The sequence below is a fragment of the Arvicola amphibius genome, chromosome 4, assembly GCF_903992535.2.
Source record: "Arvicola amphibius chromosome 4, mArvAmp1.2, whole genome shotgun sequence".
Classification (NCBI taxonomy): Eukaryota; Metazoa; Chordata; class Mammalia; order Rodentia; family Cricetidae; genus Arvicola; species Arvicola amphibius.
The window spans coordinates 149406646-149423724 of record NC_052050.1 but is presented as its reverse complement, the minus strand read 5'-3'; the positions used below and the strand labels follow the sequence as shown (position 1 = coordinate 149423724).

Sequence of the window (17079 nt, the reverse complement as noted above, 5' to 3'; positions counted from 1 at the left end):
TCAGCACCTAGTTGAGATCAGAACCTTCCAAGTCTCAGAAACAGCACATTAATCCTCACTATCAAGTCGCCCAGTTAGGGCTTAGACAGTCGTCAAACTCTTATGTTTGCTGGAGGCTGACAGTGGGTGAGTGGCCTTAGACAGGAGGTCTAGAGAAGGGACATGAGCAACATAGGAATGGATGGTGTTAGAGGAGGCACTGCAGGAATAGACAGGCATAGCGTGGAGGGAGATCAGACTGGCCCCACAGCCCGCTCAGAACCACTTTGCACTCAGGTACTTTGGGTTGCCTGGTGACCTTAGAGAAAATGAGCAACCTCCTATGGCAGAGCATGTGAGGTAAAATAAGTGAGGGTTGTTTGCTTGCTTCATGCTGTGTCAGGGTCCTCTGCCCTCTTATGGATATTCTATCCCTTAACTGTTAATCTCGGATCTGAAAGATGATTAAAAACCAATTCTGTGTTTCATCCTGTTAGGAGCTGAGAGGTGCTTTTTTTTAAAAGATTGTTTAAAAGCATCAGGAATCAATCCAGAAATGTTGGTGTCACAGAGTGAGAAAGTGTGCTGTGTCTTAGAGCAGACTCGTTAGCTCTACCTGCCTGCTGCAGTCCGTCCACCTCTTAGCAGTTGAGGGCTTCAGTGGGTGGGCAGTTATCCAGGACTGAGAGAGACATGACATTTAAAAGATGGCTAAAGAGGAAGGAGATTATTGTGTGATTGGTTTGTCTCCAAAGGGATCCAATTTAGACATTTATAAACAAGGAATGTTGACCTTAAAATGTTCATAGGGCCCAGGATACGAATAACAGCGAGTTTGAATTCTGGGGAACTCTTAACTATTCTACTTCTTTTTTTTTTTTTTTTTTTTAGCTTGCTGATTTCATTTTTACACTTATTTATTGGGGTGTGCATTGTGCAACGGTGTGGTGTGTGTGTGTGTGTGTGTGTGTGTGTGTGTGTGTGTGCAGATCAAGACAGCTCAGAGGAGTTAGTTCTCGCCTTCTACCATCTAGAGGTGGGACTCAGGATCCTTTACCCCAGAGCCATCTTGCTGGCCATATTTTTATTTAGACAGAATTCTGGTTTTGAGGCACGAATGGACGTTTTCAAGTGTGACTCCGCAAACTTGGGTCACTCTGGGTTTTATCAAACTGTCCTACCTGCAAGGTAGACTTTCTCATGTATACCGTTTAGTTTCTCAAAGTGCTTTTCTTATTTTGCCGTGGAGCATATTTATTTGTGTGCCTAGCATGTGCGTTGGGCAGTGTTTTCCGTACTGGGCCATCTGCAGTGGCAGCCTCACATTGTGTTTGCCCATGAAGGTAGGATGTGCAGTTCAACTGGCATCGCCTGCCACAGCTGCCGCCTGCCAAGGTCACAAATGTGGCTCATGTATGCCCCACATGTATTCTGCTTAAAAAGCCCAACTAATCTTCAAAGTAGTCAGACTCCTGAGAATAAGAATAGAGAGCTCGGGCAAGGCTGCACAAGTAAGGGTCAACTCATACCCTCTGTATTCTACTCAGCTGGCGTCTCACAGAGCCACACGGAACGCGGTGGATTCTCATGGGCTTTGTGGCAAGAAGTTGGTTTAATGTGAAAATCTGGCAGGGAGCAAAATGAAATATGTGCAGATTAAAACCCGAAGCTTTGTTCTGAGCACTGTTCTAGAAGAACTAAGTCCGAAGCTGGGTTTTATTATTATTTTGCAATAACTGATTGTATCTAACAGGTATCTTCTCTGATGAGCTGGCTTTTACTATTATTTTGTAATTAAGAATGTTAGCTAAGGAACATAGGTGCAAACATTCAAGTTTGCTGAAGCCCTGTGACCAACCTTGAAGATTTGCTGGGATGTTTGCAAGGAATTGCCTGCTGACTCTAAAGGGATTTTTTTTTTTTTGCTCGTGTATGAATGTAGTGTCTGTGTAGTCACAAGTGTAGGAACACATGCACATGGTGTCTAACCCAGGTTCTGCCACTGCCCTCCTGTATCTTACTCTTTGAAGCAGTATATCGTGGTTGAACTCAGTGCTCACCTATGTGACTGGTCATTAAGTTGTATAGAGTTTGGGTCTGAGGTGTGATGTTTTTACTTATTTGCAAGTTTTAAAGTTTAATCAAAATACACAGAGAGAGAGAGAGAGAGAAAATGAACAGTATGGTTAGTCTGACTAGCAAACTTGCTCTGGAATCCTCCTGTTTTAGCCTTTCAAATTACTTGACTTTGGCATTGAATTACTAGTGGGTGCCACACCCACAAGGTGTTTATGCAGGTTTTGGGGTCCGGATCTTGGTCCTTAGACTTGTGTGGCAAGCGCATTATCTGCTGAGTTGTCCCCCCAGCTCTCTAACTAGATCTTAAAAGAGCGAGCAGATGGCAGTGATTGGCAGAGTCTGCAGTCTTCTCTTCCCGTTAGGCATCAAGAGAATACTTAACTTGGTTGTGCTTAACTTCCATTTGCATTCAATCCATGTTGTGTCTAACTAACCTTCACTCCACTTGGTTTTAGGTGTTGAAAATGAACCGTTGAGGCCTGAAACTTCAGACAGCTCTTGTTCAGACCTTGTCAGACCTCACAAGAAACCAAAGAAATGTGGGAAAGGACAAGAGGTCAGTGGATAAAAGTGTGATTCCAAACCTTCAAATGCTCGGATATCATAATGTTATACTCTGGGTTAATGAGGCAAATTATTTCATGCACCATGTGTTTAAGAAATTAATTACAGGTGAATGTGGGCAGTTTGCATATAACGCTGAAGGTCTGACATCATGCAGTATGAAGTGCTGGCACTGACAAACCCAGCTTCCTCATGTCGCTTTGCCAGCACATGCCTGGCTGTGAACAAGCCTCCTGCTTCTCCTAGGCAGTGGGGCCAGTGTCTGTCGCTCTGTGCCAGTTTGCAAAATAGTCACTAGATTGGAGTAAAACTCCCACATATCCTTCATTTGTGAATAAATCAAGGCCTGCCAAAACCAATAGTCACAAAGCTCACGGAGTCTATGGTGAACTTGAAGTCAGTATGGTGAGGGAAATGACCCTGCTAGGCCAGGAAGAGAGTGGCGAGTCTCGATTGCTTAGACGTTGCTAGAGGCATTGATTTAGATAGAGGGATGGAGAGGACAAGTGCCTTTGCCATTTGGTGGATCTGAAGAACGGTAGAAATTCCTTGATAGGTGTTTTATATTTAAGCTTCCCAGCACATTGAGATCTTTTCTGCAGGGTGGGGATGGGTGTTTGTTCAGCATCTCGTGGTTCAGTTTGCTGGTATTAAGGCTGACTATACGATTGTGGGTTAGATCGGTAACTAAGTACAGCTTCCTCATCTAATTCATCTCCAGGTTAAACTAGTACTCGTCCTCCCCCCATTTCCCCTCAGAAACAAGAATTTCACCTGCTTGCTTTTCATCCTTACTAGACTTGAAGATGATCGTGGTAAAGTGAAATCTGAGATTGTGACAGGCCCTGTTTTTGTGTACAGTGCAAAGCAAGAGATTCCATTTTATTAAGCATGGAACTTGTTCCTTTTATCTTTTTAAAATATTGTGATAGAACCAGGGCTTTAGTGCAACAGTAAGCCGGTGTGGTTTGATCTCCAGGGCTGCAAAGAAACAAGCATCTCGTAATTGAATGTTAATGTCGAAAAGAGGGTTTCACAGGGTGGTGGTGGCACCCACCTTTAATCCCAGCACTTGGGAGGCAGAGACAGGCGGATCACCTTGGTTTTGAAGCCAGCCTGGTCTACAGGGGAAGTTCCAGGAAGCCAGAAATGCACAGGGAAACCTTGTCATGAAAAACAAAACAAAAAAAAAAAACGAAAGAAAGGAAAGAGAGAGAGAGAGAGAGAGAGAGAGAGAGAGAGAGAGAGAGAGAGAGAGAGAGAGAGAGAGAGGAAAGAGAAAAGGGGGTTTTATCTGCTAATTATTGTGACACATGTAGGTTGACCAATCTGGTGGCCAGGATAGTGTTTTCATGTGTGCTGCTGCTGTGGGAATGAACACAGCTCGAAGCTCAGATGTTTCTCTGTCCCTAACTGGGTCTTCACTCTTAGGGCAGCAAGGGTCCATCTTAGTAGGCCAGTCACAGTGGGTAATGCTGAATCCTGTGTAACTCAGGGTGAAGGGTGGGGGGCCTTGAGAAGACCCAAATTCTAAGCATCAAAGGAGATGAGGTACCTACCCAGTGACAGTTGTACCACAGTGCTATGTTTATTGTGAGGCTTCCTGAGGGCCACAGGCCGCCTTGTTTGTTCTGTGGTTTTCTTCTGGGAAGTTACCAGCTGTTGCTGCTTCTGCTCATTTTCTCAATGCTGCATTGCTGGCACTACAGTGTTACCATGTGTTACCCACTGCTTCTGGAGTTCATACCTTGTGATGTTTCTTTCCTTGGGGGTCTTTTTGTAAGGTAGGATTCCACTCTGTAGCCCTGGCTGGCCTGGAACTTGCTCCAGTTTGAGCAGGCTGGCTTCAAATTTCAGGGATGTTTGCCTTTCTTCTGAGTGCTGGCATTAAAGACATGCACAGCCAAGCCTGGCTTTCTTGTATCTTTACTTATGTTGTTTTTTTTTTTAAATCAATTTTGTTTCCATCTCCCCTTTTGTTCACTGTAAGTCCATTGGTCAATCTACAAACTGAAGTTCATCATCCGCTTGTTGTTCTTTTAGGTTCTTGTAGCTTTATTTGAATTTATTTGATCTTTTTCAGTCTGCAGCATGCATGCTCATTTTGAAATCTGTCTCTGACACCTTTGCTTTCCCTTTTTTCTGTTTTGATTATCCTCAGTTTCTCAGTTTCACTCCTGTATTCCACAGCTAGGAGCATGTTGTTTTGCTATCTAAGTAGGAGACAGGGTGGCTGAGAGCTGGGCCTCTGACTCTGGGAGTCTGACTGTCCCAGGCAGTGTGAACCTCAGATGCCGTGTCAGCCATCCAGTGCTGCCAGCTGGCCACTGGGGCAGCGTTAGCGCAGATATTGCTCGCCCGTTTTTATCTGTCTGAACCTAGTTTGTTGGTAGATTTATAGGACTCAGTCTATCACCACTGGAGACTGTGGCTTAGTTTTTATGGGTTTTTTTGTTTTTTGTTCTTTTTTAGAAAAGAAGACTTAAAATGGTGGGTATTAAGTATATATGTGTGTGTGTGTGTGTGTGTGTGTGTGTGTGTGTATATATACACTTTAAAATGACACTCACACACACATATATATATATGTGCATATGTCCTTTTATTGATTTGTTGGGGGGGTCTGGGAGATGTAAATATTTGTATATGTGTGCATTTGTATATGGAGGACAAAGTCAACATTGCTCCATACTTTATTTCTTGAGACAGGAACTGAACCTGGAACTCACTGAACCTGGAACTCACTAATTGCCTAGACTGGCTAGCCATCATACTTCAGGGACACACCTGTCTTTATCTCCCCTCTCCCCTGCCCCCAACTTCATGGATGCTGGGGATTTGGACTCTGGGCCTCATGCCTGTATTGAGGGCATTTCACCTCCCCACCCCCAGCATCTCATAGTCCCCTATGTGCATCCCTTTGTGAAAAGAGAAAGGGAAGACCAAGTCAAAAGAAAAATTCTCCGATTGGTCAAGAAAAATACATTAAACATCTAAGTGTTGTTCTGATTGGTTGTTTTTATCAACTTGACACAAACTAGAGTTATCTGGGAAAAGGAACCTCAACAGAGAAAGTGCCTCCATCAGATGGCCTGTTTAGCCAAGTCTGTAATGCATTTCTTGATTCACGATTGATGTGGGACAGCCCATCTACTGGCGGCATTGCCACCCTTGGGCAAGTGGTCCTGGATTGTATAAGAAAGCAGGCTGAGCAGCCATGAGGAGCAAACCAGTAAGCAGCTCCTCTCCATGACCTCCTCTGCAGCTTCTACCTCCAGGTTCCTGCCCTGACTTCCCTCAGTGATGGACTTATAAACTGTATGGTGGAATAAACCATTTCCTCCCCAAGTTGCTTTTGGTTATGGTGTTTATCACAGCAATAAATACCCATATCTTACCTGAGTTTCTTTTTAGTAGGGAACAAATAAAATTCTATGAAGAGTTTATAGTCTCAAAATTATAACTTCCATTAGAATGACTTTGGTTTGACACACACTTTCAGTAGGAAGAGTATCTTTACAATCAGCCCGGTATCAGTCTCTTTTAGGTTGACAGTTCTAATACTGATAAGTTTATTTGACCTCTTTTTACTCTGAGAGCTTGGTTAAGCAGTTTATTAGCTTTCCTCTTTGGCTTATAGTATGTTTAGTTGTAAGCGGTGATAAAGTTGTACATCTTCGCAGAGAGGGAGGAATATAAACTACTCAGGCAAATTGACCATTGAATTGTTGAGCATAGAACTCAAGGAAGCTAAATGTGGGCTTCATGCTTGAACTCCGTAAAAGTACATGAACTCTGTTCCTCCGCGGTTTTTCGTTTGTTCTGTTACTTCTGGGCTTGTTGTTGTCCGAAAGATTATTATCCTCAAGAAAAATTTAACCTGAATCATCAACTGCATAGCTCTTGGTCAGTGGCAGAGTTTTAAAATCTCATTTTGGGGCTATGCCTGCCAATCCAGGTTGTTCCACAGGAAGACAAGCTGTGGGTCAGAGCACAGAGGGTTTGCAGATGGCTTTCATAGATGCAAAGCCTTGGGCAGAAGCAGAGGACCAATGTACCACACCTATTTTAACAAGGTTTTTGTTGTTTTAAAAGAAACCATACACCAGATAGAATGCTTCCATTTCTATTAGCATTTTAAAAGATGATGATGATGATAATTTGTGTGTGCGTATGCACATGTGTTCTGTGGCTTACATATGGAAGTCATTGGGTACCAACTCAGGTTGTCAGGCTACATAGCAAGTCTTTTTACCCCCTGAGACATCTTCCTGGCCCAGAACATGTACATTCTTAAAAGCCTTGTACATGAGCGAGGAAACAGATAACCTGCATGTATTTTAATAATTGCTATTCTCTAAACTTTATTAGGCTTTGAGTCTGTAGGAGCATGCTCTGTGTTGTCTTGCAGTACTCTGCATGCTACAGTACTCCATGCACATCAGGGATGTAGTGTGTGTGTGTGTGTGTGTGTTCACATGTGTGTGTACAGTAGGTTTGTAGATCTAAACTTCAGCTCTCACACTTTCATAATCAGTGCTGTGCCCATTGAGCCATTTCCCAAGCCCTCCCTTTTATGTTTTCATTTGTTTTATGTATGTGGATGTTTTGCCTTCATGTATGTCTAGGTTCCATAGTATGCAGTGCTCACAAAGACCACAAGGGGCATCAGATCTCCTCAGACTGGAGTTACAGATTCTGAGCTGCCAGTAGGATGCTGGGAATCAGATGTGGATCCTCTGGAAGAGCAGCCAGTGCTCCTAACCACCGAGCCATCTCTCCTTCCCCTCTCTGACTTTTTTTTTCCTTTTTTTTTTTTTTTTTTGTTTTTGTTTTTGTTTTTCGAGACAGGGTTTCTCTGCAGCTTTTTTAGAGCCTGTCCTGGAACTAGCTCTTGTAGACCATGCTGGCCTCGAACTCACAGAGATCCGCCTCCTCTCTGACTTTTTGACTCAACATGTTTCTGTCATTTCTAGGGCTCTCTGTTCCTACTCCATTGGAATCATTGCCACATCGTGTGTTTTTGTTTTGTTTTTTGTAGATGCTCCTCTCCTAGAGAGGGGGTTTTGCATCATGAAAGATGGAGTCTCTCCTCAAGGTTGCAACTGCAGTTGACTCCTGACATGAGGCCTCCATGTCAAGGGGCTCCAGACATGTATCTCACTGTTATAACAAAGTAAATAATTTTCCAGTTTGCAATAATTCCAGGACTTTGGCTGTATGCCTTTAGATATTATGGTGGATGCTTTGATTTCAAGCTTAACTTTCAAGTTTAAATAGCAGTGATTCATCCAGATGACAGGTGATATTTGTTTTTGTTCTTCAAAATTCAACATGAGAGTATTTATTATTAAGCGAGTCAGGGAATTGTCACACTTCCTCTAAGATGACACATTTTCTAAATGTCCCCGTAAACAGTTTCCTGCTGTTTATTCCTGCTGGGTTCACTGAGATAGGGACATCTCAGGGTGGGTCCATTGAGAGCCTTTGGGAGATGGGTTTAGAGAGACTGAGCGTTTGTTTCTAACACAGCTGTTTGATCTGCTGTTCCTTTGATAAACCCTTCCCAGCAAACCAAACCCAGAGTTGGGAGAGATAGGATGAACACTCATTGTGGCAGGTGCAGGGTTCATCAGCAGATGCTGCTTTATGAAGCCAGTTAGAAAACAGTGGCATGTGGATGGCCCACAATTACTGTCTGCTCCCATGAGCGTGTTACTGTCCTTTTCTTGTTATGTATGACAAAATGTTTCTATAGAAAATATTTAATGGAATCTTCAAAGAGCTTTGGATGCATTGTGACGTGTGTAGCTCAGAAGTCATCAAATACAGCTGTGGTGTGGTGCATATGACTGAAATCCCAGCACCCAAGAGGGGGAGGCAGGAGGATCAGGAGGTCAAGGTCATTCTCAGCTGTGTAGCATATTCAAGCCTTATATTGGACAGAAGTCTCTACCAAACTAATTACAAATAAGAAGAACAGTGTGAACGTGTTTAGCCTGAGCCACGTGAGACCCTGGAACCACCAGCAGCAGCAACAATCTTGAAACATATTTGGACTGGAGATGGTGGAAGTGAGGGCCTGTTGGACAGATTCCTCTAGACCCTCAGTGACTTCAGGGCCACAGACAGTTGGAGGCCAAGGTCACAGCACTCCTTGCTGAGAGTCCAGTGTGGCAGATAGATAAGGACTTCAAGAGTCTGTTAAGATGGCTGGTAAGCAGTCAAGATCTGGGCAAGGCTGAGTCATCAGATCCCATCTAAATGTTTTGATAGTTACTTTTAGTTGCTGTGACAAAATGTCTTACAAAGGCAACAAAAAAGGAAGCGTTTATTTTGGCTTCCAGTCTGTAGTGGCTTTGGGTCATAGTGGCAGAAGTGTGAGACTGCTGAGCTCACTCCTCTGCAGTCGGGAAACAGGTGAATGCTGGTACTTAGCTCAGTTCTCCTTTGTATCCAATCCAGAGCCCCACCCATGGCATGGTGCCCCTTACCTGTAGTTAAACCTTCAGGTACACCTAGCATTGTGTTTCCATGGTGATTCTCTAAATCCAGTCAAGATGCCAGTGAGCTTTACTGTTCCCTAGATGTAGCTGCTGGTTTCTAAGGTCTAGTTTAATAAATATTCTATTTGGGGGATGTTAGCTAGATGATAGTTGACCCTAGCCATCTGCTTAAAAATATCAAATCCTTCCATGTGAAGGATTCTCTGGAAGTAAAGAAACTGATTGTGTGGATTGCTACTAAGTCCTGTGCTCCCTGAGTACACACCTGCTCTCCGGGAGTCACCCACCATGCTGGTAACCATGCCTGCCAAAGTGCCCCACACTATGTCCGTCCTGTCCCCAATGACTCAGCTGAGCTAACCGCATTCATGCTGTTCTTACTCGTACTTAGTTGGTGACTCACTTCTGTCCCATACAATGTGAGGGAAGGCTTACTGAGACGTTCCGGGGACTAGTGTTCTCTCACGGAAGATACCCCTGGGAAGAAGAGGCTGGCCATGTCCCCTGGAACATCCACAGCCTGAGGTTGAAGCCAAGGGTGAAGTAAGGAAGGAAAAGGAGAGTAGGAGGCAAGGCCTGCAAACTTCATGCTATTTCCATGGAAATCAGATGGCAGTGCGCCTTAGGGCAGGGCTGCTTCAGTGAGGAGCCTGGAGAACATCATGTGTTCAAAGCATAGGAGGTAAAGCCAGCAGACTTGATGTTGTGTCCAGTATCTCTGGAGGCCTGTGTCCTAAGGGCAGGGCCCCTTCAGTTGTGAACTTCATACAACACCATGCCTAGTGTGGGAGTGTGTGACCTCTTTGCCCGTCCGCACAAAGGCCTAGACCTCACCTTAGATGAGTTGCTTTCCCAAGCAGGTCTGTATCGCCTCCCTGGCAAGACCAAGACTTCCTCTCCATCCCTGGGTTTTATTCCTTGGCCTTTCCTTAATTCTCTAACATTCTGACCCTTGTAAACAGTGTTGTTCTCTAGATATTTAGGGTTACTACTTATTAGTATTAAGACAGGGTAATTTGGGTATTTTATTTTGTTTCTCTTTTTCTAAAAAAAGAAAGAGACGACTTAATAGTGACATACAAAAGCTGCCAATTACAAATCAATGAGGCGGTATATCAGTTAAACGAAAGAAACATTTTAAATATTTTTTTGGCATGCTTTTTGGCTTTTGGATGTAAGTGGAGATCTATGTCAGTGTCTGTCCAAGAAAATCTCATGTCTGTTGCCTGTCAGATTAGAGCAGTTTGGGATGAGGGATCTTCATCCTTAGATTTTCAATAAGTATGTTATTATAAATTATAGTGTTTTATTTTTCTGTGGAATTATCTTGTTTTTTCAAAGTATATTTCCTTCTTAATTCTGTTTTATATTACAACACTAAAGTCTGTTTCAGTATTAATAGAATTCTTTCTTTTGCTAATTTTTTGTATTTTTCTTGACTGGTCCCACTTCCTCCAGTAAATTGTTTTTTTAAAAGAATATAAGTGTATACATGTGCACACTTGGGTTAGTTCCCAAAGAAGTCAGAGGGTGTTGGGTTCTCTGGAGTTAGACTTAGAGGCAGTTGGGAGCTGTCCAGTATGGACAGTGGGAACCAAACTTGGGTCCTCTGGAAGAGCAGCAGCAGCTCTTAGCCCCTAAGTTATTGCTTCAGCCTGCTGTATCTTTTTTTAAGGTTTACTTATTTTTATATTTTGTGTGCATGTTTTACCTGCATGTCTGTATGAGCACTACTTACTTGTGTGTAGTGCCTGCAGAGGGTTGTGAACATACTCAAACACACTCACCTGTTGCTCTCCCGTATCCCTCTCCTACCCCTCCAGACCCTTCCATCTACTCCCCTCATGCTATCATGGCTGTGTGTGTGTGTGTGTGTGTGTGTGTGTGTGTGTGTACGTGCACACGTGTGCAGATCTTCTGCAGCTAGCCACAGCTACTGTGTGCTCATGATTACACTGACCATGTCATACCCAGAAACAGGGCTTCACAGGATGCTCTTACTGTTTTGTCAAACCCTTTCCCATGTTTCCTGGGTCTTGGAGGGGTTTTTATAGATGGATGCCCCGTTTAGAGGTGAACAGTCGACAGCCATTTGTTGTTCTCAGCATTTTGACAATTCTTAGTTTCTATAGTAACTGTCACTCTTTGCAGAAAAGAAACTTCTTTCACCAAAAGGGATGGTGGCACCAGCTTCAGGGTGTAAACGATGACTATTTGGAAGGCAGTGTGGCTACCTACAAGACTCTGCCGCTAAAGCTGCCGCACACTTAGAATGCACCACGGGTGCTGGCCATTCCTCTAACTTCCAGAAAGGACTTGACATAACATAGCTGCTGGAGGTTCGGAACATCCTAGAGAGTGATAGAAGACTTGGAGAAGGGGGGCTGTTTGTTTTGGCAGCTGTTATACTTTGACGTAGTTGGTTTTTCTGATTCTAACAGTGCTGTGTACTTATGGATTTATACCAGGAGTGAACAAAATTGGTCATCTTTGAAAATGCATGGATTATCTCTTCAATTCACTCATTTTTGTTTTGCTTTCTTCTTGGGCATTTGTTTTTTCTAGACAGGGTTTCTCTGTAGAACAGCAGCTCTGGCTGTCTTGGAACTCTCCCTGTAGGCCAGGCTGGCCTGGAACTCACAGAGTCCATCTGACTCTATGTCCGTCCGAGTGCTGGCATTAAAGGCGTGTGCCACCACCTCCTATCCAATTCACTCATTTCTAAGGAAAGGTAATTCTACTGTTTATCTGAAAGTTGATGCCTAAACCCAAACAGTTTTACAGTGTTTTATTTATGAATTAATGTTTTTCTTTATCATTAATAAAACGAGTACATCTGCTTGGTTTGACCTACCTTTCTTTGATCTTACTAAAACAAAATCAACTGCAATTTCTCAAATGTCATATTCCCTCTTTCTCAGCCTCCCCTTCTCTCCTTCCTCCCTCTTGACTCTCTGGAACCTTTGCTGTAGAAACGTCAAAAAGAACGTTTTCTTAAGTTAAAAGCCATGTTTGCAATGCATGCTTTAGCTATTCCTTCCCGGTGGGGTCATTTTGTAGTTCCCATTGATAATGTGTGACTGACTGCGTGGGCTAGAAGCTTTGACTGTCTCAAACACCACTGAACAGTTTTCATATATAAACTCCAGAAATCACCCAGACAGTGGTAAGGCTGGAGTTAGAGGATTCAGACACTACCCAATGCCTCAGATATATTTTCCTCTATAGTTTCTCACTGACTGATCAAAGACCATCTCTTGGGGAGATTGTTCATAGTCACAGAATAACCCTGGGTTTATTAAATTGAATTGTAGAGGTGACTGAAGCTAGAATGGCAGTTTGTCAGTAGGACCTTAAGTTTGATTTGTGGACCTTTATTTCTTCCCTCCCTTCCTCCCTCCCTCCCTCTCTCCCTCCCTCCCTCCCTCTCTCCCTCCCTCCCTCCCTCCCTCCTTTTTTCCTTCTTTCCTTCCTTCCTTCCTTCCTTTCTTAAGATTTATTTTATTTTGTGTGTATGAGTGTTTGACTTACATGTATGTTTACATGTATGACCAAGGAGGTCAGGGATCCCCTTGGAACTTGAGTTCTGGATGGTTAGGAGCCTCCATATAGGTGCTGGGAATCAAATACAGGTTTTCTGTTAAAACAAGTGCCCTTATGTGTTGAGGCGTCTTTCCAACCCCTGTGGGCCTTTCTTGAAGAGTCCAACTGCACATTTAACAGCCTCTTCTGGCTGGAAGCTGAGCCAGGCATGAGCCTGCTGCCAGATCAGCCACAGCCCCTTGTGTTTGGATGACTTCCCTTTTTCTGAGATTCCCTCCATAAGTTCCATGGCTACTCCATTACATTGTGACTTCTTCACTCATTTGAAGGCTAAGGATCCCTTAAGCAGGTCCCAGTCTTCCTTCACAAAGAGAATATCATAAACACTGGCTCCCTAAAGAAAACGTGGGTTCCTTAAATGTCTGCTGATTAGTGTAACATTATTCTTAACTATGCCATAGTGGACAAGGCTGTCACTGCGACCCAGTGTCTGTTTAGTTGCTTCCTGATATCAGCAAAGAGAAACTACATTGAACTTCTGGGGGGAAAAAAACTGTTATATCACATTTTCTGGGTTCTGGAAAGACCAAACAGGGAGAAAGAATAATCAATCTTTTCCAAATATGCCCTTTCTGTTCACAAAAGTATGGTCTATCATCAATTCATTATGAGATCCAGATAGCATAAGAAAGGGTCTCCTGTCTACAAAACAACAGAACACAGACTCATTTACCATATCCCAACTGAAAGCCTGGGGCACTCCCACCCCTTAGCTCATTTACGTATAGGAATAAACTGTTCTGCTTGGCTAGTTAGCAGTCCCTAGGGTACATCTGCTTCTCAGAGCTCTGGAAACCCCAGTTTAATTCCCTGAGAGTAGTGGGTGGGGGGATCAGAACAAAGCAAAACTCAAGACAAGTGTAATTAACTTGTTAGTGGCCATTTTCAAATCTCAAAGATATGGTAAGAGTTAATTATAAAAAATTATGGCAACGGAGAGTTTGGGTTGAACATGGTGTGCAAAACACGAAGTTTAGGGAAGACATCTGTAAATAATGATCAACCTTATTTTCCAAAAGAAGTAGGAATTTGGTCTATCTATAGATGGCGGGTCCTGAGAGATGGTTTAGTGGGTGAAGGTGCTTGCCCCAAGTCTGACCACCTGAGTTCAATCCCTGGGGTCCACACAGTGAAAGGAGAAAACCCACAAGCTGTCCTGAGAGTATGTCTCCACATACTCTCCATGGCACTTGTATATATAATAAATAATAAGCAAATGCATGATGGACCTCACAGAAGAAAAGTCAGATGAAATAAAATAGCCCTAATTGGCCTTAATAGAAACCCAGAATCAGACGTTAGTGGGTGAAGGCTGAAGGATCAGAGGTCAGAGGATCCTCTATGAAATCCTTAGACCGAATGGGGCATCCTGTCTCTCTACAGTCCTGACTGAATGGGTTGAGCTCCTGTCTCCTCCAGCCTCATGGTCAGTCCTCTCTCTGCCCAGCCGTAACCCTTTTTGTCTCCACATCCCTAGTGTTGGGATTAAAGGCATGTGATTCCCAAGTACTGGGATTAAATGTGTGAGCCTTCACCCCCTCGCTTTGGCTCAGTTTAGTGTAGACCAGGCTGGCCTTGAACTCACAGAGTTCTGTCTGCCTCTCCCTCCTGGGACCCCGGCCTCTATGGCTAACTATTGGCTCACTCCACACTCTGATCTTTGGGCAAGCTTTGTTATAGCACAAACACAATATCACCGCAGCCCTGAGACATATTTGTGGTCTGTCAAGCATAAAATTAGAGCAAGAATTTCAAAAAGAGTTAATAGAAATAGTGTCCATTCCATCCCATTTCCCTTCCACAGATACCTGGGGGAGGCAAACCATCTCTTTTTGACAGTTTCCTGTGTATTGTCATCAGGAGAAACATGTCATGTGGACACAGCTATTTCCAGGTCCGTGTTCTTACAAAGTAGCACATGCTTTTGTGGTTTTCCAGGAAACGTCACAGCTGTAGATGCAAAATATTATTTTTGTTCGATTGACAAAGGCAAAATCTCGGAAGCCATCAGGAAATTTTGAACACCTGATTTAAGATAGGGCCATCGTTACTTAGAAATATTAGTAGAAGTAACATTATTAGACGCCCACATATGAGACCAGTAAATCTAGATAGCTTATGGACAAATACATATGAGTAGAATGAATTAAAATCTTTGCTAATAATACAATGGAATGTTCGCTATTTTTCCTCAGACCTAAAGTATTCAACGAATTTCATTTCCCAAAGATTTACCTAAACATTTGAGTGATTATTAAAAGGTTTGAGTTTAGTAAGAATGCTCCTCCCACCCCCATTGAAAACATTTTAGAGCATTCAGTATCCTTAACTTCTTAGAGCAGGGGTCTAGGAAATATGTAGGTTCCAGGGTATCTCCAGTCCAAGCTATATGACCTCATTTGGTGGCATTCCTTCATGAGGGTTGTCACAGAATAGGGTGGGGGAGGAGCTGTTTGAGAACCTCAGATAAACTGTGGATGGTCTGCACTGATGCCCAACAGAAGAATTATGGAGAGCTGGATAGTCTCACTGTGGTGTGGCTCCCACAGGAGCTGTTGGACACAGGTGGCTGTGGTGTGGCTTTCACGGGAGCTGTCGGACACAGGTGGCTGTGGTGTGGCTGTCACGGGAGCTGTCGGACACAGGTGGCTGTGGTGTGGCTGTCACGGGAGCTGTTGGACACAGGTGGCTGTGGTGTGGCTGTCACGGGAGCTGTCGGACACAGGTGGCTGTGGTGTGGCTGTCACGGGAGCTGTTGGACACAGGTGGCTGTGGTGTGCTGTCACGGGAGCTGTTGGACACAGGTGGCTGTGGTGTGGCTGTCACAGGAGCTGTTGGACACAGGTGGCTGTGGTGTGCTGTCACGGGAGCTGTTGGACACAGGTGGCTGTGGTGTGGCTGTCACGGGAGCTGTTGGACACAGGTGGCTGTGGTGTGGCTGTCACGGGAGCTGTCGGACACAGGTGGCTGTGGTGTGGCTGTCACGGGAGCTGTTGAACACAGGTGGCTGTGGTGTGGCTGTCATAGGTGTTCCTTTGACCTGGTTGAAAGCATGGTGCCTAGTGTCTGACCTGCTCTTTATACAGGAGACACTGTACTCTGATCTGATGCATGCTGAGTTTATGCTACAACTCTGGTGCTAGAACCTGGCTTTGCATTTTCCTTGTGTCCCAAGGGAATCCCAGCTAGGAGTAGCCCCCGAATCTTCAAATTGGAGGACAAAATTCAATGTACTACAATAAAGAATAACTTTCATTTAAAGTTTAGATACATGTTGGGTGGTGGTAGTACATGCCTTTAATCCCAGCACTCAGGAGGCAGAAGCAGGTAGAAGCAGGTAGATCTGTGAGTTTGAGGCCAGCCTGGACTCCAGAGAGAGTTCTAGGACAGAGGGCTACACAGAGAAACTCTGTCTTGGAAAAAAAAAAAAAAAAGATACAAAGATACAGAGAGATTAGGTATCCCTCTATCCCCAGACTATGCATGGCAGCTTAGAAGAGTCAAGCAGGGAATAGGGGGGAGAAGGAGGGAGAGAGAGAGAGAGAGAGAGAGAGAGAGAGAGAGAGAGAGAGAGAGAGAGAGAGAGAGAGAGAGAGAGAGAGAGAGAGAGAGAGGAGAGAGAGAGAGATCGACCCACCCATGATCAATGCCTTTATTTTCCAAATATGTTTCCCATGGGGACTTTTATGGGGGCGTTAAAAGAAAACAGATACAAATTCTTTGGAGTCACATTGTGACCCAGAGATGGTCATTGATCTAGGGTAGAAGGGCCAGAGAGAATAGGAAGAGAGATACATGTAGATGTGTCTTAGGGAGGTAGTCACCACAAGGAGACTATGTAAGACAGACATCTGGGTAGCCAAACTGAGATCCTAGGTGAGATTGTAGAACTAGAAACCATGAAAAGGTGGCAGAGCCCTGTTTTTTTATTTAAAAAAAATAAATTAAAAAATTTTTAAAAAGCATTTTTAAAGTAGACAATATGTAGTTTTACATGTTCCCATTGTGGGCCTTGTGCAGTACAGTGGCGTGCACTCATGAAAAAAGCACTAGAGTTTGTATCTTTGATTCCACATTTCTGTCATGGATCAGGCATGATTATGGTAGTACAAAACAGCATATCTACTTCTTGGTAGCATGAAATTTTTATTTGCTCGAACTCAAAGCAGACAAACTGAAAGATCTCTCGTGCCAGATTCTCTGTTATTTTCACAGTGGAGACAAAATCTCTGTAAACATCCATCCATTTATAGAGAGTACCATAGGGCCAGACCGTGAAACCAGCAGAAGCTGGCACCAGAGTCAAAATAGAATTGAAGTCAGGTTCCTTCTGTGATGCCATCACACA

General features: G+C 43.8%; 1 protein-coding gene across 2 annotated transcripts in view; it reads left to right on the top strand.

Annotated features, from left to right (window-relative positions):
• Mcph1 (microcephalin 1) overlaps positions 1–17079 on the top strand; it is a 194349-nt gene that overhangs the window by 34979 nt on the left and 142291 nt on the right. For both annotated transcript variants that reach the window (XM_038328315.1, XM_038328314.1), the window contains exon 9: positions 2514–2614. In XM_038328315.1, coding sequence (XP_038184243.1) covers positions 2514–2614 — 101 coding nt within the window. The remainder of the gene's footprint in view (positions 1–2513; positions 2615–17079) is intronic.